At 50.1% G+C, this 24,895-nt stretch overlaps 2 protein-coding genes across 2 annotated transcripts in view; both read left to right on the top strand.

Moving 5' to 3' along the window:
• Positions 1-877: 877 nt before the first annotated feature.
• Positions 878-4,378, top strand: LPAR2 (lysophosphatidic acid receptor 2). The gene is made up of 2 exons (XM_045778609.2): positions 878-2,757; positions 3,484-4,378. The coding sequence occupies exons 1-2, from the start codon at positions 2,016-2,018 to the stop codon at positions 3,795-3,797; spliced, it is 1,056 nt and encodes a 351-aa protein (XP_045634565.1). The 5' UTR covers positions 878-2,015; the 3' UTR covers positions 3,798-4,378.
• Positions 4,379-7,792: 3,414 nt separating this feature from the next.
• PBX4 (PBX homeobox 4) overlaps positions 7,793-24,895 on the top strand; it is a 35,626-nt gene continuing 18,523 nt past the window's right edge. The window contains exons 1-2 of the mRNA XM_045778603.2: positions 7,793-8,013; positions 19,811-19,884. Of these exons, the coding sequence (XP_045634559.1) occupies positions 7,862-8,013; positions 19,811-19,884 (226 nt within the window). The 5' untranslated portion in view covers positions 7,793-7,861. The remainder of the gene's footprint in view (positions 8,014-19,810; positions 19,885-24,895) is intronic.

A 24,895-nucleotide genomic window follows, 5' to 3' on the forward strand; every position in this document is an offset into this window, starting at 1 on the left:
AGCACCCTTTGGCCCCCTTTTACCCACCAGAGGAACCAAGGCCCCGTTTCATCCCCAAACATCCTTGAGCACCTACAAGCAGTACTGGCTGGGCCTGGGCACCAGGCTGAGTCACACCGGCCCGGCCCTCCCAGAGCTCCACGTCCCCGATCCGGTCCTGCATAATCAAACAAATATAACAAAGTGCAGATAACCGGACAATGGGGCTGTATGCTCTGGGCCGTGGGAGCCCAGGGCCGCCACAAGCCAGAGCCGGGCAGGGGGCAGCGCTGTCGGGGGCGGAGGGCGCGGGGGCGGGATTTCGAGAAACTTAAGTGCCGCCCGAGGGTCAGCTGGGGCCGGAGAGGTCCGAGGGGCAACGGAGGCCGCTGGGCGCGGTATCTCGGTGCTGGAGAAGCGGAGGCGGGGCGGGGGTCCCGGCGGTGGGAGCCCAGTCGGATCAGGGCGTGGCTTGGAACTCGGCGACGGATTGGACGCCAGGGAGCGGGCGGGGTGGGGCCGGACGGGGGCGCGGACCCTGAGACCACCCGGAGCTGCGCCCAGGCGGCGCGAGGTCACGGCGGGAATTCTAGAGCAGTGAGTGACTCAGCCCCCGGAAGGCTCGAAACTGCGTGCATGTGAGGTGGGCGAGGACGGGGGCGGGGGTCCCGCGCCGGAAGTGGAGAGGGGCGACTGAGAGGCCGTGAGGCCAGGAGGAAATGGGGGGTGCTGCGGTTCCGGGAGACCCTGTACTTACCGCGGCTGCGGAGGCGGGGCTCCCCCAGGTGGTGGAGACGGGGCGGGGCTCCCCCAGGTGGCGGGGGCGGGGCGGGGCGCCGCGCCCAGGCAGGGGCAGGGGCGGGATCCCGCCTCCCGAGCTCTCTCGGCTGCAGGCGCCCAGCGCACCCGGACGCTCTTCCGCCCCTGCGGTAGTCACCAGGCTATGGGTCTGGGGCCTACCCCGACCCCCCGGGAGGCCGCCCCGTCTGCGGCCTGACGGGCGGCCCAGGTGAGGCCGGTACTGACAGTGGTGGGTGGGCGTGGGTCCCAGGGAGGGCGCGGCACGTGCCTGTGGGGCCCCGGGCACCGCCCCCTCCTCCCCTCTGTCCCAGCTCCTCCTCCAGCCTGGGGGCGCCTGGAGGCCCGGCCGTCCACCGCCTCCCTGACCGCCCCCTTTGTCTGGGAGGCCGCCAGGGCCCTCGGTCCCACTCCTAATAGCCTGATGCCCCGCCCGCTTAGGGAGCGCTCGCGCCCAAAAGCCGTAGCCCAACTTCTGGGGCTGCATCGCTGTCCACTTTGGTCGACCTGGTCACTGATGTAGGAAAGAAGGATGGCCAAGAAAGAATTCTTGAGATATCTTTGGTGCAAAAGGGGGGTTTTATTAAAGTTCAGGGACAGGACCCTTGGGCAGAAAGAGCTGCACTGCGGTCATAAGGAGTGGCCCATTATATACTTTCAAGTTGGGAGGGGGTTAGGGATACCCTAAGTCTCTAAGGAATTCTGGAAGCAAGGTTTTCAGGACCTTGAGGGGGCTAGCTGTTGTTGGGAAAACGTCATTTATTACCGTCCAATAAAACCTTAGTCATGAGACCCTTCAGATGATATACATCTGGTGGGCCATATGCTCGGGGGATGATTGCCAACATGTATCTTGGGGGGTTTGGAGATAAAGGAATTTTCTAAAGGAATTTTTATATATTAAAGTAGACTTACAGAATCCTATGGGAGGGGGGCTCGGGCTAGGATTGCCTTTTGCCCTTAGCGAAGTATTAATATCGACGACGCAGTTGAGTCCCTAGAGGAATGTCATTCTGCCTGTCTCAAGGACTTGTCAATGGGCTGTAGGTAATAAGGAAATTTAATAATTTTTCTTCTGCCTTTGTTTCCCACATCATCCACCACCACCACTTCACCCTGAGGCATCTGAGTTTGAGACCCTTGCCCTTCCTGTCCTGACCCTCCCCTCTGGCTGCTGCTCCTTCCTGTGTCCTTCCAACAAATGCCACCTGCACTGACCTCTCCCTCTGTGCCCCCAGATGGTCACCATGGGCCAGTGCTACTACAATGAGACCATCGGCTTCTTCTACAACAACAGTGGCAAGGAGCTCAGCTCCCACTGGCGGCCCAAGGATGTAGTTGTGGTGGCCCTGGGGCTGACTGTCAGCGTGCTGGTGCTGCTGACGAACTTGCTGGTTATCGCAGCCATTGCCTCCAACCGCCGCTTCCACCAGCCCATTTACTACCTGCTGGGTAACCTGGCCGCAGCCGACCTCTTTGCTGGTGTGGCCTACCTCTTCCTCATGTTCCACACGGGCCCTCGCACCGCCCGGCTCTCGCTGGAGGGCTGGTTCGTGCGGCAGGGCCTGCTGGACACGAGCCTGACCGCCTCGGTGGCCACACTGCTAGCCATCGCCGTGGAACGGCACCGCAGCGTGATGGCCGTGCAGCTGCACAGCCGCCTGCCCCGCGGCCGCGTCGTCATGCTCATCGTGGGGGTGTGGGTGGCCGCGCTGGGCCTGGGGCTGCTGCCCGCCCACTCCTGGCACTGCCTCTGTGCCCTGGACCGCTGCTCACGCATGGCCCCCCTGCTCAGCCGCTCCTACCTGGCCGTCTGGGCCCTGTCCAGCCTGCTTGTCTTCCTGCTCATGGTGGCTGTCTACACTCGCATTTTCTTCTATGTGAGGCGGAGGGTGCAGCGCATGGCGGAACACGTCAGCTGCCACCCCCGCTACCGAGAGACCACACTCAGCCTGGTCAAGACCGTTGTCATTATCCTGGGTGAGTGAGTGCCCTTAGCTGGCCCAGGGTTGCAGGAACCCTGCTTCCCCCCAACTCCCACGAGACATGGGATGGGATGATTTGGGTGGGGAATGTTCTCCAAGGAGGTGACATCTGAGCAGAGACCTGAATGCTGGGGAAGGGAAGAGTTCCAGGCAGAGGGAACAGAAGGTGAGAGACCCGCAGGACCGGGCCAATGCCTCCAAAGAGGAGAGGAGGCCCGTGTGGCTGGAGAGAAGCAGGAGAGAAGGTCAGCACCGCCTCGAAGGGCACAGGCAAGAGTGAGATTTTGTTCTGAGTTCTGTGGGAAGCCCTCCAGAGTTCTTAGCTGGGAGTAATGAGGTTAGTCTGGCTGTAGAGTGGTCTGAGTGGGGGAGGCAGCAAGGTATATCCCGTGAGGATCCACTCCCCTACCCCAAGAACAGAGTGACTCTTCCCTATGACCCCCTCCATTCCCCCACCAAGTAACTGGCCCGTCCCACAGTGACTTCCTTTCCCCCATAGAACAAATCTCCATGTAGAAACGTCCAGCGCCCTGTCTACCGTGTACCAGTTAGGAAAGGGATCCTTCTGGCAGACACATCAGAGAAAGGTGTCAGGCTGCTCTTGCCCTGCAAACTACACAGCTGTTTTCTGAGCTCTGGAGACCCCTCCAGCCCCAAGCTCTGAGCTGTGGGTGCTGGGCCCCCAGAGCTGGCCCCACTAACCTCAGGCTCCATCCTGCAGGGGCCTTTGTGGTCTGCTGGACGCCAGGCCAGGTGGTGCTGCTCCTGGATGGTCTGGGCTGCAAGTCCTGCAACGTTCTGGCTGTGGAGAAGTATTTCCTACTCTTGGCGGAGGCCAACTCGCTGGTCAATGCCGTGGTGTACTCATGCCGAGATGCTGAGATGCGCCGCACCTTCCGCCGCCTCCTCTGCTGTCTGTGCCTTCGCCGGTCCACCCATGAGTCTGCCCGCTATGCAACCTCCACCCGAACAGGAGCCAGCACTCGCATCATGCTTCCAGAGAATGGCCACCCCCTGATGGACTCTACCCTTTAGCCAGCCTGGGATTTCAATGGGGTGCTGCAAATGCCACATCATAGCCCCCGACCGCTTGTAAATGCACTGGGCTCTACCCAATCTGCAGAACAGACCCTCGGCCCGCCGTGGCACAGCTCCACTGCCAGCCTTCCCCAGGCACACAACTCGGCCTGCCCCAGGACCTGGGGGTGTGGGATTATCTCTAAATGCCCAGGAGAGAGTCAGAGGGGGTTCAGGAATCTGCTCTTCAATCATCTCAGGTTGTGGGGTTTTTTAACTGACATTTTCTATTTTTACTGCACATTCCTGGTAAGCCCTGTGGACCGCTTCCTTGTCTGTGGCAGTGTGGGTATTAAGGATGGGAGAGATGAGGGCTCTCTCAGGCTTCTCTCTGCCCAGTGTGACAGGGTAACAAAGGTGGCCCATGGATGCACCATCTGCCCGAAGATGATTCTTTAGGGGCACAGACTGAGGGGTGCTGAGCATGAGCTGGGAAAATGTTTGTGGCCCCTTGCAGCCTTTGGGGTCTTGTCTGTCCCTTTTAGAATTGAGGGGATCTATGGGGAGAGCATGATATAAGGAGTAAACCTTTCTTTCCACTGAGGTCTCCAGAGCATCTTCTGTTATCAACTCAGATAGTCCATCTATCCCTGTGTCCTAGAATTGTCCACCTCACCTCGGGCTAGGCCGGGATCTCCTCAGCACTGTTCTCTTTCCTCTTTGATCTCTGCATGGCTGTTACTCCATCTCTCTCTCTTTCTCTTTAAATTCTATACCCAACATGGGGCTCGACCTCACAACCCCGAGATCAAGAGTGGCATGCTCTACTGACTCAGCCAGCCAGGCGCCCCTCTCCATCTTTCTTTTCTTTCTTTTTTTTTTTTTATTTATTCGACAGAGAGAGACAGCCAGCGAGAGAGGGAACACAGGCAGGGGGAGTGGGAGAGGAAGAAGCAGGCTCTCAGCGGAGGAGCCTGATGTGGGGCTCGATCCCAGAACGCCGGGATCACGCCCTGAGCCGAAGGCAGACGCTTAACGGCTGCGCCACCCAGGCGCCCCCCATCTTTCTTTTTTTTTAAGATTTTATTTATTTATTTCACAGAGAGAGGCAGCCAGCGAGAGAGGGAACACAGGCAGGGGGAGTGGGGGAGGAAGAAGCAGGCTCATAGCAGAGAAGCCTGATGTGGGGCTCGATCCCAGAACGCCGGGATCACGCCCTGAGCCGAAGGCAGACGCTTAACCGCTGTGCCACCCAGGCGCCCCCTCTCCATCTTTCTTATTGGAGGTCTTGCATCCGTTCTGAGTGTTCCCCTGCCTCTAACTCATCACCCCCTTTTGTCTCTGTCCTCTGGAGCCCACTGTGGTCTCTGACCTGGGTGAGGCCTCTTTCTCCTGCCTGCCCTTTCGTCTGAGTCCAGGTTATTAACAGTCAGGCGTGTCCATCCCATTGCCCTCACCACCACCTATATCCGTCCATACCTAGGGCCAGGGGGAGTGGGGCCCGTGGAGAGGGATGCAGGATTTGAGAGCTGCCATTTCTCAAGCTCCTCTGATGTCCCTGGCACACTGATAAGCATTGTAGGTGCATTATTTTATCATTACTTGCTTCTTGTGGTGCAGACGCACTTATTTTCACATGAGGTCAGTGGCTCAGGGAGGTTGCAATCTGGCCTGTGGTTACACAGCTTTCAAGGTCACAGAGATGAATCAAGGGACTAGAGAGGCCCCTGGGGAAAGAGTTTTGGATTCCCACAACGTCCAGAGTTGGTCACGACCTCAGTCTGGTTTTCCTCACCTCACCTCCCAGCCCCCCAAGTCTTCAGACATGCCATGATGAGTCCCCTCTCAGATACTCGTAGAGGCACCGTGCTAGGTACAGTGTAGACCAGAATCTGGATTCTCTGCTTCCACTTGACTAGGGAGGAGACAGGGGTATAGCTCTACTTAAGGTTCACATACTAAATAACAGCGAGAATGTGGACTCGCCTCCCATTAGAGACCAAATTCTTAAACCACTAAAGCACACGCATGGAAGAACCAAAAACATCTAAATCCTACGTTAGATGGGGCTAGGTTTCCCTTGAGGAAAACTCCCCTTGCCCAAAGACAGCGCTGTGTAGAGGCAAGAATTAACTGGGTTGTCGGGTACTTCAGGGTCCAAGATGGGCAGCAGAATTTCTAGGGCCTGAGGCCAGAATCTCCAGAGATGGTGACCCAAGCAAGCCCTTTCTGCCATGCGCCTGGGCATAGGGCCATGAAAGATGCAGTCCTTGCCTCTGTGGAGCTCCAGGCCTATTGGACAGACATATGACTTCAAGTGGCAAAGCCAATTCCTATGGGGTGGGGACCCCGAAGGCCTCCCAAAGGCAGCTCTGTGTCTCACTTGCTCTTACATCAGCGTCCCCCAGGTCCTAACCCACACTCCTCTGGTCTCCTTTGGCATCTTGTCCAATTGGTTTTTCCCTCTTCTGTAGGTCTCTTCTCCCTTCAAGATTTGGTCCCTAAAGCTTTCAGCCCTGGGCCCCCACCACTGTTCTCTGAAGAACACCAAAGTACCCACAACTTTTAGGCTTCCTGTGCAGGGCTGAACTTTTGCACAGGGCAACAGCTCTCCGTGGGCCCCACAAGTTCTAGTACTTCCTCTTACTGGAGCCCAGTGTTGGATTTCCTTAATCAGGGAGTTTCTAAGTGGTGCCTAACACTGGCCCACATCATTCATTTCCATTCCCTTCCATCTTTTTTGGAGTCCTCCAATCCAATCACGCCAGGTGGTTTTTGAGTTTCCTCTCCAGCAGCAATGGGAAGAAGATGGGCCCTGCCCTGAAGGGTTCCCAGAGAGGCTGAGGACCCTTTATGAGCCTGCATCTGGAATCTTCCCTCAGAGCAAACAGGCTCCAGCAGGTCCCAATGACTTTGGAGAAGTGATTCATGGCCAGTCCGTTCCTTTTCTCTCACATGACGATCCTTCTCTGACACCATGAGTTTTAATGGCTAGAAACAAAGACCTGTGGAGATTCACTCTTACTTGGGGTACACCTCAGAGGAGACCCTCAGGAAGCATCCTTCAGTAGTTCAGTAACTCTGTGCTCGGGTGTTCTAGGTCCAGATTACAGTTGATGGAGAGAATGAATAAACCCAAGGTCATTTATAAGCCGGACCTTGAAAGAATTGATTTGTGCAGTCACCGTCACCACACACACCTGCGCCCCTCATGGAAAGCTCCAAGGGAAAGAGCCAGGAGCCTGGGAGCCCTAGTGACCCATCTGATGGGGCTGAGACTGAGTGGACCATGAGGGCACTGAGGAGGGGTCTGGGACTGGGGGCTTCTGGAGATGAATGGTGAGTTTTGGTGGGGATTTGCGAATCAGGGATTTCTGAGAGGGAATGGGTGGCTTGAAGGAAAAGTCGGGTACTCTGAGAAGTGGGGATTCGGAAGAGATGTGTGGGTTCCTGAGGAGGTGGCAGGATCTGAGATATGGGGCCACTGAGGAAGAGTGGGGACCTGTGAGGAGTGAAGGCTCTAAGGAGGAACGGTGGCTCAGGAGGAGTGGGAGCGCTGGTGGGGAGTACAGGGCGCAGAGGAGATGGGCGGGTTCTCTGAGGAGGCTCGAGGGTCTCTGAGGAAATGCGGGACCTCTCTGAGGAGGTGCGGGGGCTCTGAGGAGACGTGAGGGGCCCTAAGAAGGATTAAGGTCTCTAAGCAGTAATCCTTGTTCTGAGCAGGTGAGGGAGGCGGAGTTATATGGGGGGGGCGGGTGTGGAAAGAGGGGGGTGTAGGTGCGAAGAGCTGTTGCCTCGGCAACCCAACCAAGTCCCGGGCCGTTGAAAGGAGCTGTTAGGGGCGTGTCTGTGGGTGGTGCGCGGCGGCCCGGCGGCGGCAGTTGGCGGTCGGAGACTGTGGGGCGTGCCCATGTGCGGTGCGCGGCCGCCTGCCTGGCGGCGGTTGGCTGGAGGCGGTGACGAGGGGTGGGGCTTGGGGATGCGCGCGCGCAGCGCGCGGGTGGAGGTGGTTGGCTGCGGCGCCCTTGTGAGCGCTCCAGGCCCGGCGGCTACCCCTCAGCGCTTGCCGGGCTCCGCCGTCCATGGACTCCCCGCCGCGCCCGCAGCGCCCCGCGCCGCCTCCCCCGGCCCCGCGCCGCCCGCCGCCCGGGCCCCCTCCGGCCCCCGACACAGGCGAGGTCCTGCAGCAGATCATGGCCATCACCGACCAGAGCCTGGAGGAGGCGCAGGCCAGGTGCTGCGCGGGCTCGACGGGGGCGGGGGCCATCCAAAGTCGCGGCAGAGAAGCGGGCAGAAGGGGGCAGGCTCAGGAGCCAGGGCCAAGTTGGCTGGGGGCCCGAGGGGTGAGGAGGGTGAGAGAGGGTGAGAGAGTGGGGTGCATCTCTGGGCGGGGAGCGGGGAGGGGAGATGTGGGGGCTCGGGGAGGACTGAAGGGGGGGTTCTGAGATCGAGGGGATTTATGAGGTTAAAATGCGACGGATTGAAAGGCTTATGAGGCTAAGCAGGAGGTGATGGGCTTTAGGGGCTCATCCTGGGGCGAGAGGAATGGATTTAAGGGGAGTTTGTGGATGGGGAGGTATATGGTGAAAGGCAGTTTCGGGACTTATGGAATGTAAGGGGTAAGAGGAGAGCAGGGGGGTGTAAGGGCTGAGAGATGGGATTTGTGAAGGATGGACAGCTATATGGATGCATTGGTGGGACTTCTGAGGTGGGAAGTTTTGAGGGCAGATAATGGAGAGTGAGTTGTGGGCAGTGGGACTCAGGAATGATGAGATGGGGGGTGACTTGGTGTGGGAACCATCAGGAGAAAAGGTTGGTAGGGGAGCTGGGTGGAGGGATGGAGGGCTGCCTCTTTGTTAATTCAGCAAATATTTATTAGACACTTACTGTGTGGGGGACACCCAGCTGGGTGCTGACATAGTCCCTGCTCTCAAGCTCATAGTTGGAGAGAAAGTAAGTAGCAAAAACTAAGTATACATTGTGAGACAAGCTCTAAGAAAAGGAATGGCATGCTCTGGGAAGTCAGATATAGAGGACACAGCACTTTCAGAGGCCCGGAGGTGGGAAAGAGCTGAAAGAAAGCAGAGCCAGAGACTTAAAGTCCCGAGTTCAGTTTAGGGAGAAGTTGGAAGCAGACCGCACGGGGCCCACAAGCCTCAGGAAGTTTAGATTTTATTTCAGTTGCAGTGGGAAAAATCACAGCAGTTTTAAGACGACCTGTCCTGGGGTGCCTGGGTGGCTCAGTCGGTTAAGTCTGCCTTCGGCTCAGGTCATGACCCCAGCATCCTGGGATGAAGCCCGCATCAGGCTCTTTGCTCAGCGGGAAACCTGCTTCTTCCTCTTTCTCTGCCTGCTGTTCCCCCTGCTTGTGCTCTCTCTCTCTGTCAAATAAATAAATTTTTAAAAAATAAAAATCTAAAAAAAAAAAAAAAAAAAAAAGATGACCTGTCCTACCCACCTCCACCCACCACGTGTCAGCCAGCCAAGAATGATGGAATCTGCTTCACAAGGCAACCCATTGTGTTTGGGGCCTGCTCAAATTACTAGAAAATAGGAAAAGACCAACGTCCTTTTGGAGGATGAAGCCTTGTTGAATGGGGCCTGTTTGGGGGTGAAGGATGTTCCCTGGGGATGGGACCAGGGTCTAATGGTGTGGACTGTGCAGTCACTAGAGCCCTTTAGTGAGGCGGGGTTATGCCAAAGCTAAGTGAGCAGCAGCCACAGGAAGGAGGAGGCAAAGAAAAGGTGGATTCGGCATGCATTTGTTCTCCAACTTTCCTTTGCTTCTTGTGGATTGTCCACTCTGCAGTTTCACAGCCTCTCTCTGGAAAGTTAAGAGTGTTATTCCCCTCCTCCCTTCCTATGTTCATTCTACTTGTTGGAGAACTGTGCTAGGTGCTAGAGAAACCAAGATGGCTAAGATGTTCTCTGCCCTCTCAGAGCTCATTGAGAAGTGGGGGTGTGTGGGAGACTAATTTATAAATAGTTATCATAACAGGTGTGTGCTGAGTAGAGGTGATTCCTGGCAGCGGTGGAAAAAAAGAGACGGGCCAGGAGAGGGTGCCCTTATGTGATGCTCTGTCTGCTAGATTAGTCTGAGAGCAGGGGCTTTGTTCTGCTTTCCCCTTTGTAGTCCCAGGGCTGTGCACAATGTCTGGCACCTAGCATATAGCAAAGTTTGTGGCACTAAAGATTCTGGAAGGTTTAGGGGGAGCTGGGGAGGGAAAAATGGTCTCTTCACACCCAGGAACCACAGAGGCAGTGCTTTGGGTGTTTGTGGAGCTCCCTGAGTTCCTTCTGTTCTAGGTAAGGAGCTGCTTAAGGAGTGAGATCTGCTCAGGTGTGGCCTTCCTCAGGCATCCATCACCCCATTACAGTCCCAAGGTTGCACTTTTTCTTATAACAGTCCAGACCTCCCCTAGATAGGCCGTAGAATGGTGTGCAGTCAGTCACGTCTTTCTTGCTATTCTTGAAGACAGCTTTTTTTTTTCTTTTAAGGCTAAGAAATTGAAAAGTGGGGTATTATACATGCATGACAACATGGTTGTTAGGTAGCTGTTCCCTGGTTTCTTTCTGAGGTAGAAAGGCTCCTGGGGCTTTTATTTTAAGACTTAGAAGCTTCAGATCTGCCCCACTTCTTTGGATATGGCCCTGAAAGTCACAGTCCAGACAATAGTCTGAACTCAAGGCCCTAAAAGTCACACAAGTCCGGACAACAGTCTTCAGTCCTCAGGGAGATCACTTAACTCTGCTCTGGAGCAAAATGCGTGGGTGGGTCTTTTCCTCGTAGTAAACTCTGCAGCCTGGTGGGTTATCAACCTGGGAGGGGAAGCAGATTGTGTCTGTCCTGATCACCCAACTGGGTGAGGCTTTTGCCCTGCCCTCTCTCTTGGTGCACCTGCTGGACCCTTCATAGCCCCTGGAGTCGGTTTAGCTCAACTGTCTAGCAAGAAGGAATTTTTCATCTCACATGCGAGGCCCTTTCAAACTGTTTTGTCACTGTAGGTATGTTTAAAGAGGGAAAGCACACCTACTCTCCTTAAACCTGAATTCTTACACCTTTCTGCATTATTTGGAAGGCAGCTCCAAGTGCTTGTGCATTATTCGTTTTGTCATTATAGCTGAATAGTCCTGGAATAGTGAACTGTATATTGTTTTTCCTTTGGGCCACACAGATAGTGGACTGTAAGGGACTTTGGAATACACTGCCTTAGTTTAGATTCAGCCCAAGTCAGCTGGAGACTTCCTATGTGAGGGATAGCCAGTCTTCTTGAATGATCTTCTGACCTTCAGCTATGCCCTGAGCTCTTCCTTTTTTTTTTTTAATAATAATAAATTTTACAACATTTTACAGTTTCTACATAGTTTATTTCCTTTGCTTATTTGACTACCTTTATGAGGGATTTATGAGGGTTATTAGACGAGGGTTGAGGGCCCTCTGTCAAGACTGTCAGGCTCCAAAGTTCTTCTCTCCTCCCAGGGCTCTTAACCAATGTTTGGGTCATAAAAATCTGTTGCAAGCTTGGAGCCCTCCCCCATTCTCCCTCCCAACAGCGTGCTCACGTACTGTACCCTTGAGGATCCTCAGGCCTCAGGGGCCCCACAGCCTGGAAACTGCCTCTCATCAAAGGCTGGTGGACTCATTTTTTTGTCCCGTAGTAAGATTTCCAAGAAATCAGTATGAAAACTTTAGAGCTGAGGGGTAAATTTTGGAAACCTGATTGAGAAAGGAAGTAGAATGGTCACAGTATCATCTGGAGATCCATGCTCCATACCTGATGTTCTGGGAGAGCAGCTGAAGAGCCACTTACTACATGTCTTACTACATACTTACTACATGTCTTTTTAAATTACAGTGAATTAAATTAAAATTAAAATTACAATGAATTAAAATTAAAATTAAATACTCAGTTACTCAGTTGCACTAGGTGCATTTCAGATGCTCAGTAGCCACTTGTGACTAGTGGCTACCATATTAGCACAGATGGTGAACATTTCCGTAATTGCAGAAAATACTGGACAGTGGTGCTTTAGAGCAATTCTCCGGCGGGACGAGCAGCAAATTGCTGTGGGAATCTTATTGCAATGCAAGTCCTGCTATAGCAGGTCCCAATGGGATCCAAGAGTCCATATTTCTTTCTTTTTTTTTTTTTTTAAGATTTTATTTATTTATTTGACAGAGAGACAGCCAGCGAGAGAGGGAACACAGGCAGGGGGAGTAGGAGAGGAAGAAGCAGGCTCCCAGTGGAGGAGCCTGATGTGGGGCTCGATCCCATAACGCCAGGATCACGCCCTGAGCCAAAGGCAGACGCTTAACGACTGAGCCACCCAGGCGCCCAAGAGTCCATATTTCTAACAGGCTCCCAAGGGTGCCAATGCCGCTGATCCCAAACCGCACGTGGAGAGGTCAGGCTCTCAAGAGTGGAGATAATAGCATCCCACTTATTTCAATTTTCATGAATTAGTTTACCTAGTAGTTGGTTAATCTGGCAAATGAAAGTTATTTTGGAGCCTAAGTTATGTTTGTGGGCATTATGGATTTTAAATTAATCACGAGGGTCACATATTAGCATTGTTTTGCCTACTTAGTATAGAAAGAAAATTAGAAATGAACAAATAAAATTCAGAAAATAGTTGATTTTTTTTCTCTTAATGAAAATCTTGCCTTGGGGCCATCAGGCCCTGTTGTTTCAGGGTCTGTTTACGTTTTCAATCTAAGGAAATCAGGTTGTGGAAGTTCCAGGGTTGTTTCTGTATTTCCTTTATAGCGTCTATGAAACCACAGCCCAACTTTGTGTTTGTAGAACTTGAGTGCAATAGAAAATGACTGCTGGGGAATGGGGATAGGTTTTAGGACAAAAAACCCTTTATATATAGTGAATAAAGGGATGATGGAGAATGGCCACTATCATATCTGTTTAGGAGCAAGTAATGTGGTGTATGAGGTGGTGTACTTGAAACTAGAAAAATTCTGGGTGCCTGGGTGGCTCAGTGAGTTAAGTGTCTGCCTTCGGCTCAGATCATGATCCCAGGGTCCCCTGCTTAGTGGGGAGCCTGCTTCTCCTCCCTCTGCCTGCCACCCCCCTGCTTGTGCGCACTCTCTCTCTTTCTCTCTCTGTTAAATAAATTTTAAAAATCTTAAAAAGAAAAGAAGCTAAAAAGATTATATTCAGAAGTTGACTTTTAGGCAACATAACAGGTACTACAATTAAGGACCTCCATAGCTTTTCTTAGGAAGGAAAGATTTCTCTGAATTTATTTTTTAATTTGATTTTTACATACGTGACATGTTAGGTATTTTCTACTAGTAGAAATTTGCATGACTTTCTTAATTCCTCCAGTATTTCTACAGATTGACGTTGCCTGTAGTATAGACTAAATTCTGATTATTAAAAGGAGATGATTTAATTTTGACATTAGAACTTAACCAAGTGGCAAGGCATAAACTGTCAACTGAATGGTGGGCCCCTTTTCTAAAGGTCTGTGTCCCCATATTTAGTATTCCTGTTCTGTCAGTGAGCATTTGGCTTCCAGCATGCCTATTCAAAGCATGGGGGGAGTCAGAGAAGGAATTTATGGTTTGGAATTTCCCAAAGCTAGATAGTGTTAGCAAGATAGGGTCTACTAGTGCAAACCTGGGAAGTAGAATTTCCGAGTTGAAAATTTTCTTTTCAACATCCTTAAGGAGGTTCGTTAGATCCCAGTCAGCTTAGTGCCAGCACTCTGTTCTTAACCTGCTTGTAAGTTTTAGCTTTGCTCTTAGTGTTGGCTTAGCTTGGCTTGGTCTAGTGCCAAAGGAAAGTCTTGCTATCCTTGGAGTACTTTTCCTAGGAGTTGAATTTTGTTGGTTTTAAATTTTCTTAAAGCTATCCAAAATCTAGGGTCTCAGCAAAATCCCTTTTGAAGTGGTTTCATTAAGTAAAGCAACATGCGGAGTGTTTTAGAAAAGTTTTACAAATAAGCAAGTACCCCTCATTCATTTTCGTGACAGTTACTGAGTGCCTCTGTCAGAACACAGTGGTTGATGATGATGAAAACAATGATTTCCTTCATTTAAACTTCCCAGTAACCAGAGAAAGTGGGTGGTTCTTCACAGAGTTTCTAGATAAAGAACTGGACCTGAGTAAGAACTTGCCTGAAGTCAGACAACTCGGAGGTGGCTGGAGAGAGATTTGGCTGTGTTCTCTGGAACACGTGCTGACCTGCCACCCTCCCTGAATTTCCCAGAGCTCCCACTGGTTCACTAGAATATGACGTCACTTCCTGCTCACAGGAGCTGGAAGGTGATCACAGGTGCTGCGGAAGATTGGACAGTTGGGCTAAAGCTAAATAAGATGTTTTTTAAATTTCATTCTCATGGATTTAATCTCATTTACTCAGTAAAACTTCATTTTGTGCCAGGCCTGGGGATACAACAATGATTCCTGAAAGCTCACGGTTTCAGGAATGGCACATGAGAGTATGGTGCTGGGAGTGGGGACCAGAGAAAACATGACAAGGAATCAGCCAGATAAGGAATTAGTCAGAGCGAGGGAGGCCACCTGGCAGCATGACAAGTGTAGATGATAAGACCGTAGAATCTAGCTGAAGTCAGGCAGGGGGACACGAGCATGCGCCAAAGAGATGACCATATATCTGGATGCAAAGCTTTACCCAGGCAGGAAAAGAAGGCACCGTATTCGCGGCTGGGGCAAGCGTGCATGCAGGGAAGGCACAGAGCATGAAGGCATGCAGCATGGCTCCATCAGGCACGAGTGGGGGCACAGCCTTCAAAAGGGGACTCAGATGGGGTGACTGTGCCTCTTAGCTGCTGTCCAAGGGAGCATGGCCTTGAATTCCTTGACAAACAAGGAGTGAGCATAGAGTTTGTTCTGTTCCTTGTATAAGTACTTCTCAAAGTATTCAAACCTATTCAAACCTCAGGTATTGACCCTGGATCAGAAGAAATCTCAATAGTCATTAGCTCCTGTCTACCATCTATTCTTCAGAAATGTCTTGACACTCTCATTTATCACCTTTCAGGTTGAGCCTCCCAGTGGTTTAAGGGCTCTTGTTCTTCTTTCACTCTAAAGTAGTTTTTCCCTTTTATGTATAACATCCTCCTGCCCACATCTAGTGTCATTTGGCCATTATCTTTTTTGATCTTATTCCTCTCTTCTCATGCAGTACTACCTAACCCCTTAACACTTTTCCTCATTCTTAGAGTAGATGGGTACCCACTGTGTCCTCAGCCCTAGAAGAGAGACCAAGAAGATGGGCTCCCAGCAGAGCTCTCTGTTTCCTTGGCTTCTGCTACCTTCTTAGATGGTGGAATCCAGCAGTTCTCACCCCAATTTTTGACTTCTCTATTTGCCCCAGTTTACGTCTGGAGACGTCAGAGCTCTGCCTCCAAACTTTTTGTTTCCATTCTCTGCCTGTTTGACATATCTAGCTTCTACCTTTTCTTCAGTTCAGTTCAACGAGTCTTTGCTCAGCTAGTGTGCCAAGTATGGTGTGGGACTGGAGTTTCTGAAACCAGTAAGTTGAGGCCTTCCTCATGCCCAGGCCAGCCATAATAAATGCTTTAAAGGGAACAGGGGAGGGAGTAAGGAATCCAGGGTGGGACAGGCCACCCATCAGAGTCTTGCACTTGCCTGGGTGGCTTAGTTGGTTAAGTATCCGACTCTTGATCTTAGCTCAGGTCTTGACCTCAGGGTTGAGTTCAAGCCCCGCATTAGGCTCTGTGCTGCTGGGCATGGAGCATACTTAAAGAAAAGAAAGGGAGGAAGAGGGGAAGAAATGAGGAAGGAAGGAAGGAAGGAAGACAGGAAAGAAGGAAGACATAACATGACTGTGAGGCAGGAAAGAAGGTCCATAATGCTTTGGCTGACTAGCAGAGATAAAGTAATAATTCTTGTGAACATGAGGGCAGCATGGTAAATAAATAAAAAACAGAAAATAAAAAACATGCTTAATACACACCTTTTCTATTAGCACTTCCTGTATTTGTTTACTCTCCTTTGTGATCAAATATGAAAGAGTTTGTGGTTGCTGCTTCCACCTCCCCTCCTCCACTCATTCTCTCCCAACCTTCTCCTTCCTCTGCTGAGTCACCAGTGACCCTCATGTTGCTAAGACCAAGGTCTCTCCTGGGTTCTTCTCTTGCTTTGCCTCTAAGAGGCATTTTTCACAGATTGCTTTTCTCTCCTTGAAACTGGTTCCTCCTCACTGGCAGCTCAGTCCCAGTCTCCTCTGTAGGCTCTTCTTGACTTCTATAAATCCATGAGCCTGGCCTGGGACATGGACCCCTCTCTACACTCTTATGGTGATTTCCTCAAGTCTTGTGGCTTAAGGTGCCATCTCTATGCCCAGGACTCCCCATCTTTATATTACTTATCTCCAGCCTTGAGTCCATGTCCATGTGCCTGGTTACCTACGTGATACCCTCCTCTTGGATAGCTCATGGGAATCTCAAGTGTAACCTGATAAAAGCACAGCTCTGCTTTCCAGATCCAAACTGGCTGCCTTCCAGTCTCCCCTGTAGTAGTTAATGGTATCTCCTTTCATCTAGCTGCTCAGGCCTAAAACTAGTAGTTATCCTTGAATTTCCTCTTTCCCCAAAATCCCATACCACTTTATCAGAAGATCCTGTTGATTCCATTGCTGAAGTCAAAGATCTATTTACTTTTTTTTTTTTTTTAACTAGGCTTCATGCCCAAGATGGGGCTAAAATTTAGGACATCGAGATCAAGTCACATGCTCCACTGACTGAGCCAGCCAGGTGCCCCAAGATCTATCTACTTTTTATGTCTACTACCATAACTCTAAACTAAGCCAGCAGCATTTCTGGGCTATTCCAGCTGTAGTAGCCTCCAGACTGTGTTCCTGGTTCCACCCCTTGCCTTCCCTTCTGGTCTCAGAGCAGCCACAGTGATCTTTTAAAAATGCAATTCACTTAAAGATAGGCAAATAGATCAATGGAATAGAGTTGAAGATGCAGAAATAAACCCATACATATATAGCCAATTGATTTCCTACAAGGGTGCCAGGACCATTCAGTGGGGAAGGAATAGTCTCTTCAATAAATGGTCTGGAAAAACTGGATCTGTACATGCAAAAGAATGAATTTGAGGGGCACCTGGGTGGCTCAGTAGTTAAGCTTCTGCCTTCTGCTTGGGTCATAATCCTGGAATACTGGGATCAAGCCCCGCTTTGGGCTCCCTGCTCAGCAGAAAGCCTGCTTCTCTCTTTCCCACTCCACCTGCTTGTGTTCCCTCTCTTGCTGTGCCTCTCTCTGTCAAATAAATAAAATAGAATCTTTTAAAAAATGAATTTGAACCCTTACCTAACACCATATACAAAAATTAACTCAAATGGATCAAATACCTAAGTGTAAGAGCTAACCCTGTAACACTCTTAGAAGAAAACACAGGCATAAATCTTTGTAACGTTGAATTAAGCAACGGCTTCTTAGATATGATGCCTAGAGCACAAGCAACAAAAGAAAGAATAGGTAAATTGGATTTCATTAAAATGAAAAACTTCTGTGCTTCAAAGGACACTATCAAGAAAGTAAAAAGACAACTCAAATAGGAGAAAAGATTTGCAAATCATGTATTTGATAAGAGTCTAGTATCCAGAATATATAAAGAACTCTTACAACTCAACAATAAAAAGACAACCCCATTAAAGAATGAGAAAAGGATTTAAATAGACACTTCCCCAAAGAAAAGTGGCTGATAAACACATGAAAAGATGTTCAGTGTCATTGGTCTTCAGAGGAATGCAAGTCAAAGCAACAGTGAGCTACTACCTCACACCCACTGGCGAGGCTATAATAAAAAAGACAAACGCTAGTGTTGGTGAGGATGTGGAGAAATTGGGACCCTCATAAGTTGCTGATGGGAATGGAAAATGGTGCAGCCACTTTATAAAAGTTTGGCATTTCCTCGGAAAGTTAAACATAGTGTTACCATATAACTCCGCAACTCTCCCTAGACACGTGCCCACACAAACACCTCCATGTGGATGTTCATAGTAGCATCATTCACAATAGCCCAAAGTGGAAATAACCCAAATGTCCATCAATTGATAAATGGATAAATGAATTATATCCATACAATGGAATATTATTTGGCCCTAAAAAGGGATGAAGTGCTGATATATAACTTGGCAGAACCATGAAAACATGCTGTGGGATAGGTGCCAGTCACAAAAGGCCCCACACTGTGTGATTCCATTTGTATGAAATGTCCAGGAGAGACAAACCATAGAGACAGAAAGATTAGTGGTTGCTCGGTGGGTGGAGGGGGGAGAAGGGGGAATGACTGCTGAAGGGAACAGGGTTTCTTCTGGGGGTAGGGAGAGTGTTGTAGAAATAGGTAGTGGAGGGACGCCTGGGTGGCTCAGTCGATAGGCGTCTGCCTTTGGCTCGGGTCATGATCCCACGGTCCTGGGATTGAGCCCCACATGGGCTCCCTGCTCAGCGGGAAGCCTGTTTCTCCCCCTCCCACCCCCCCTGCTGGTGTTCCCTCTCTCGCTGTGTCTCTCTCTGTCCAATAAATAAATAAAATCTTAAAACAACACAAATTTATCTATCGTCTTCCGTTTCTGTAGGTTACAAGTTGAACATGGGTCTCCCTGGGCTAAAATCAAGGTGTTCTAAGGACTGCCTTCATAGGGGAAGAGTTCATTTCCTTGCCTTTTCCAGCTTTTTGAAGCCACCTGCATTCCTTGGCTTTCTTCCTCCATCTTTGGATCCAACAGCAGAGTGTCTCTGACTCTATGTTACCGTTTCTCTCTGACCACAGCTGGAAGAAGTTGTCCACTTTTAAGGACTTGGTGATTAGATTAGGCCCATCTGGGTAATCCAGGCTAATCTTGCCATCTCAAGGTCCTTACCCTTAATCAGAGCCACAGAAATCTTTTTCCGTTGTAACTTATTCTGAGGATCAGCACGTGGGCATCTTGGGGAGCCATTCATCTGCCTATCACAGTTCCCATCACAGGCAAAAGTCAGAGTCGTTCCTCTGACTGACAAGGCTCTTCCATGTGGCCCCCCCTTGTCTAAATTCACCTCATGGCTCTCTCCCTCACCCCTTACTCTATAGCATCCTGCGCTCTTAAAAAGCCAAGTGTATTCTCACTCGGCCTTTGCACTGCCTGTTTCCTCTACCTAAATTATTACTCTCTACAGCCTCTCTTTTCCTGCCTGACTCCTCGTCATTCTGATCTCGGCTTTGATGTCACGTCAGAGACGTGCAAACTCCAATAAACCTTCTAGCCATCACTCTCGTTTGTTGCCACAAAGCACCTGCCACAGCTCATGGTGGTCTTGTTTGTGTGTGTTTGGTGTCTCTCACTCCCTCTGTCTTAACCGCCACATGGGTGGGAACCTCATCTGTCTGTGTCTGTGACCCTAGAATGGTATATGGCACATATTGGCTGTTCAGTGAACCCCTACTAAATTAACGTCTCATGACACTGGGGTAGGATGGCTGGGGTTTCTTCTATACATCAAAGGGATACTGTAGGGCAATAGTGTGAACACGGCTTTTAAATCACTGGACCTTGAAAGTTCGTAGCTCTTGATGAGTTATTTGCATTATTTAAATTTGCATTGTTTAAAATTCTGCATGTAAAGGGGAATGATTTGAGTATTTGTATATTGCTCCATTTGAATTTTGCAAAATGGAATTTGTATGAAATCCTTTTGTGTGTGTGTGTGTGTTTTAAGATTTCATTTATTTATTTGACAGAGAGAGAGAGCACAAGCAGGGGGAGCTACAGGCAAAGGGAGAGGGAGAAGCAGGCTCCCTGCTGAGTAGGGAGCCCAATGTGGGGCTCGATCCCTGGACCCTGGGATCGTGACCTGAGCCGAAGGCAGACATTTAACCGACTGAGCCACCCAGGTGCCCCTGAAATGCTTTTGTACTATAACTTCATAAGAGTGACTTTCAACAGAACTGGCTGAGTCCATATGAAGGGTCTTTACTCTCGTGGACAGGATGACTTCTCTTTCTCAACTCGCTCTTCTTGTGCTTCTTTTTCAGAAAGCATGCTCTGAATTGCCATCGGATGAAGCCAGCTCTCTTCAGCGTACTCTGTGAGATCAAGGAAAAGACAGGTAGGCCGTTGAGAAGACATTTTTTTGTGGGTTCAGGACCGTGACAACCACGCCCCTCTGGTCCTGGCTCAGCCTGACGTGTGTCGTGGGCCGTCTTGCCTGTCACATCGCTCTCTGGAAGTGGATGGTCAGATGCTTCCTTTCTGCTGTCAGTGCCGTGGTTTCTGGTATATCACATCCTTTCATTCTGCAGTCTTTAACTGGAGAAATAGTGTTGCCAGTGATTAACAAGCAGCAGTATTGTTCTTAGGCAGGACCTAAAAGGCTGTGGTATTCAGTTGTTTTGGAAAAGGAAAAGATGATAGAATTAGAAAAGTAGAATAATAACAGTTTTGTTTGATTTGTTTTAAGCATTCAAAGTAATCCCCATGGAAGGCTTCTGCCCCTGCAAATCCTTTTGTTAAAAAAAACAAACACAGAACTTTATTTTGAGTTAATTTTAGATTTGCAGAAAAGTTGAAAAATAGTACAGGCTGTTCTCCTTTCCCCTTCGCCCAGCTTCCTCTCATGTCAACACCTTCGGAACCACGTTGCAATGACCAAAACCAGGACATTAACCTTGGTACAGTGCTCTTGAACCAAACAACGGGCTTTATTTGGCTTTCCCTAGGCTTTGCCCTAACGTCCTTTTTCTGGTCCAGCCTCCCACATTGCATTTAGTCATTCTATCTCCTTAGTCTCCTCTGATCTGTGATGGTTTCTCAGTCTTTCGTCATCATCTGTGACCTTCACACTTTGGTTGAGAACTGCTCATTTCGTGGAACCGACATTTGTGGGGACCCATATTAGTTCAAAGAAATACTTTGTGATGGATCTTCATGGTATAGCTCCCAACCCCGCCGGCAGCCAACATTTTATTTATTGTCTTTACCACCACTTTCCTTTCTCTTAAAAGCCAGCCTGGGCTATATTTCATTCCTGATTCTTTTACCTTCGAGTGCACTTTGTAACCAAGAAGCTTTTATTCTGCATTTGTTCTCAGAGGTTGCTTGTGCATGTTTAATTTTTCATTTTGAAATTAATCAACAGATTTACAGAAATGTTCCAAAAACAGTGCACGTACATTTTCTTCCTGCACTGTTGGGGAATAAGTTGCTGCCATGATGCCCATGACCCCTGCACGTTTGAGTGTGTTTCCAGTGAACAAGAGATTCTCCTGTGTCCCCCCAGGACAGCCCTCATAGTCAGGAAGTGACATTGATATGCCACTACAGTGGAATCCTGACCTTATTCAAGCTTTGTCAGTTGTCCCAATAATTTGTAGAAAAGAATGGAGGCCAGGATCTTATGTTACATGTAGTTATCATGCCCCTTTGGTTTTTTCCATCTGTGACAAGCCCCCACTTTTCCTTGACTTTCATGACCTTGACCATCTGGAAGATCGCAGGCAGATCCCTCCATTTGGGTTTATCTGATGTTTCCTCACGATTAGATTTCCGTTTCCATTATCCTCGGTACTTTTACTCATCTAATCAGTTCCTTGGCCCCCATGTATACCTGATCCTCCTCTCTAATGTGAACCCCTTTTCACCCCTCAGCCCCCACTCCCATCCCCCACCAGGTCCCTGCTGTGACAGCTGCCATGTGATGCCCTTCTCACCTTTTTGGGCTCCGACACCCAGAGTCAATTCGCCCTCCTCCATAGATGCCCCATCACCTTGCAGGGCTGTGACCCCGCCATGCTGAGCTCCCACTCAGGCACCTCTCAAAGGTGTTTGAATGTCTAATGGCCTGTCTTGTCCTTTCCTCATTTAAATTATGGGGAGCAGATATTATGGCTTCTAGTAGATTGAAGTGCAAATGTTGGGTGTTGGTTTTTGCAGGTTTCAACAAATTTACCCTCAGGCCCTCACAGTACTCCCTTCTGTGTTCTGTATGAACTGGATAAGCAGCACTCCTACAACTGAGTGATCAACAAACCCGGGAGTCCCGTGCGCTGAAAAAATTGCCCCTGCCAGCATATGTCCATCCCCTGGAGACGTTGGCTATAATCACATGCTCCTTAGTACTGTTGAATTATGTGATGTTGGTCACCCTAATAAAAAATCGGCCAGGGTTAGTACCTCTTGGTAGGGTGTGTTGTGCCCCTGCCCAGCCCTCACCTGGCCTGGGTAAAAACAGCCCTTCTGGGGCTCCCCCCTGCCCCCAGCAGTTGGCTCTGTCATCATTGCTCCTTGGACGTGCGGGACCCTGAGGTTTTTAATTGACGACAACTTAGCTATGTAAATATGGAATCTAGCAGTAATAAAAACAGTTTTTAAGGGGCACCTGGGTAGCTCAGTTGGTTAAGCGTCCTACTCTTGATTTCGGCTCAGGTCACAATCTCCCTGTTGTGAGATGGAGCCCCGCGTTGGGCTCTGCGCTGGGCGTGGAGCCTGTTTAAGATTCTCTCTCTCTTCCTCTCCCTCATGCTTCCTTTCTACCAACTGGCTCCAGCATTGGGCTGCATAATGTGTTTTGGGGCGTGGTAGCACAAGAATGGGCCAGCACTGCTCAGCCTTGAAAATTGCAGGCCATCTGCAGTTGCCATGAGCTGGGCTCCACGTGGGCTGGCTGAGTTGTCAAGTTCACTGTAGCCAAATATCTTTTCTCATCAGTAGGAAGTGCAGCTGTGGGAGCGCTGTGTGTCCAACATGTGAGTGGCAGGAAAGTAAACAAGATCTCAGTTCTGCTTCAGCTTCTCCCAGTCTTGGGACGGGAATGAAGACTATTAGCCCAAAGTATTAGCCCAAAGAAGACTATTCAGGGTCCCGATCCTGCACACGGGCACCAGTGGGTCACCACCTTATTGGTGATCCCGAGAGACAGGCCTCCTGGGACTCCTCATGCAGGGACAGAGCCTGTCTGCTTCTTGATTTGACCCACATTCTTCACATTCCCCTCTGGCTAACGTCTGCAACAGGCCTTTAGGGTAAAGACCAAACCTGTGCAGAGCATTTAAAGCCCAGTGGGCACTGTTGGAGCACAGGTTGCTGTCAGGCTGCTCCAAGCTTCCTGACATTATCGCCCCACCCTTCTGGCAGCCTCTTACTTTCCTCTTGTTTTATAGATAGGCAGAGTGAACTTCTGGAGAGAACAGGTCACACCCCAGTAGCCCACGGCCAGGCTGCGTGCTGCCCTTCCACACCCTGTCCTGGCCCAGAAAAGGAACCCTCCCTGGGCCTCACAGCCTGCACCCACCAGCCCCAAGTGCCATCTGTGTCTCCACTGCTCTCACCACAGCCCCGATGGCTCTGGGCCTTTGCCATCTATCTCCTCCGGTGACCTTAGGGTCCAGGACGTGCTGTGTTCTAGGACTATCCTGGTATCTGGCACACAGTGCCATGTACCTTAGGTTTTTGTTGAATGAAGAGCTGTTCCTGGTGACTGATACCTATTCACTGAAATCCTTTTCCTCCTGTTCATTTTATGAGGTTCAGGAAGATTGTGTCTGGGGCCTAACTTAGAACACAAGGCTATTGTTCGCGTCATCCCGAGAAGAAAGCCACCCTGTGTGTAAACCCTGTGTTGGCAGATGTATCTGGAAGCACTGTCTCACTTTTTCACTGCCTTCCACTGTCTCCTCTGGTCTGTGGGAGGGATGCTGGCGTATCTTCCAGGTCAGGGATGTCTGGGTGTCCCTGCCTGCAGAGCTCTCTGAAGGCCAAGGACCCCCCCCCCCCAGAAGTGCACCCTCCCTCCTGAGTCCTTCCCTTGAGACAGCCGTTCTTCTTGGCCTCTACAGGAGCTGTCCTAAAGAGAACAAAATAAACCATGTTTGGAGAGTTTTGAATTTAGCTGGGAGGACCAAACACTGGCCCAGTTCCTTCCCTGAAACCCTTGGGGCTAGATGCATTACAGAATTCAGAACTGTTTGGATTTTAGACATGTGCTGGTGACTTCTGAGGCGGAGCCTGCATTCCGAAGGTGACATTTAGCACCAGAGCAGGAACATTCTTACACCCTGGTTGGGTCAAGCTTTGCTTCCAAATGAACTTGAGTGCCAGCTGCCAGAAAAACGTGGGATCTTGGGTTGTGGATGAGCAGGCAGCTTGGAGTCAGTATGCAGAGGAAGTGTCCTGAAAAGCCACCCGGTGTCTTGGGCAGTTGACTCAGGGACCTGCTTTGTCTTCTCCGCGCCGTCACTGTCCCCTGTGCCGGTCTTAAGCCCACATTTCTATACCTTGGTGTGGTCGGTTCTGTGCTTACTGGTTCCTGAGAAATGAGAAGTCCCAGAGACCTGTCTCGGCCAGGCTTGCTTCTGGGCCAGGGAACCGTCTCTGTTAAAGGAATAGTCAGGGGCACAGATGGCTGCCTTTCAGGAGTTAATGTAAATAACGGATATAACATAAGGGAACATCTTGTTACTTCCTGACCACTGTTTGCTGGCCTGGCGAGGAGCTGTCAGGCTTCAGTAATCCAGCGGGCTCCTTACCTTTGTTTCCCTTCCTCATCAGCCAGTCGGGTCTGTTACAATTACAAATGCATGATCTTGATCTCGGGGTCGTAGGTTTGAGCCCCACACTGGGTATGGAGATTGCTTAAAAATAATGCAAATCTTTTAAAAAGCTCACAAACCTGAAGGGTTTTAGTTGCAGGTGCACCTCCAATCAAGAGTGAGCCAGGAGTTTTAAGGGCTTGGTGTGGACAAAGATTCCTGTAAAGCAGGACTTCCTTGCAGAGTCTGTTACCCTGTTCAGGTTTTTTGTTAGGGTTTGGCCATTGACTCAAATGACTTTGTGCTTTTGTTTCTGGTTTGTTCTCTGATTCCCAGCCTGGACCGCCAGCCCCCCCAAAACACAGGTGTGCCCACAGTATGGCCCAGTCCTGTCAGGGGCTTGGCTCACAGTAGTTATCAGTAAACTTGGTGATGGCATGAGAGTGACCAATCTTTTTTTTGACAGGACATACTCCTTTGTCTTGTCACTTAGAACTTGCTTAAAACATCAGTTCCTGGGGCGCCTGGGTGGCACAGCGGTTAAGCGTCTGCCTTCAGCTCAGGGCGTGATCCCGGCGTTATGGGATCGAGCCC

This window comes from Ursus americanus, chromosome 14 (genome assembly GCF_024610735.1).
Source record: "Ursus americanus isolate L20-20 chromosome 14, mUrsAme1.1.p, whole genome shotgun sequence".
Lineage (NCBI taxonomy): Eukaryota > Metazoa > Chordata > Mammalia > Carnivora > Ursidae > Ursus > Ursus americanus.

What these genes read in the sequence shown, in the direction of transcription:
- LPAR2 (XM_045778609.2), top strand. Translation starts at nt 2,016, where the DNA reads ATGGTCACCATGGGCCAGTGCTACTACAATGAGACCATCGGCTTCTTC. An exon ending in GACCGTTGTCATTATCCTGG is followed by an intron (nt 2,758 to 3,483) that starts GTGAGTGAGTGC and finishes TCCATCCTGCAG; the next exon opens with GGGCCTTTGTGGTCTGCTGG.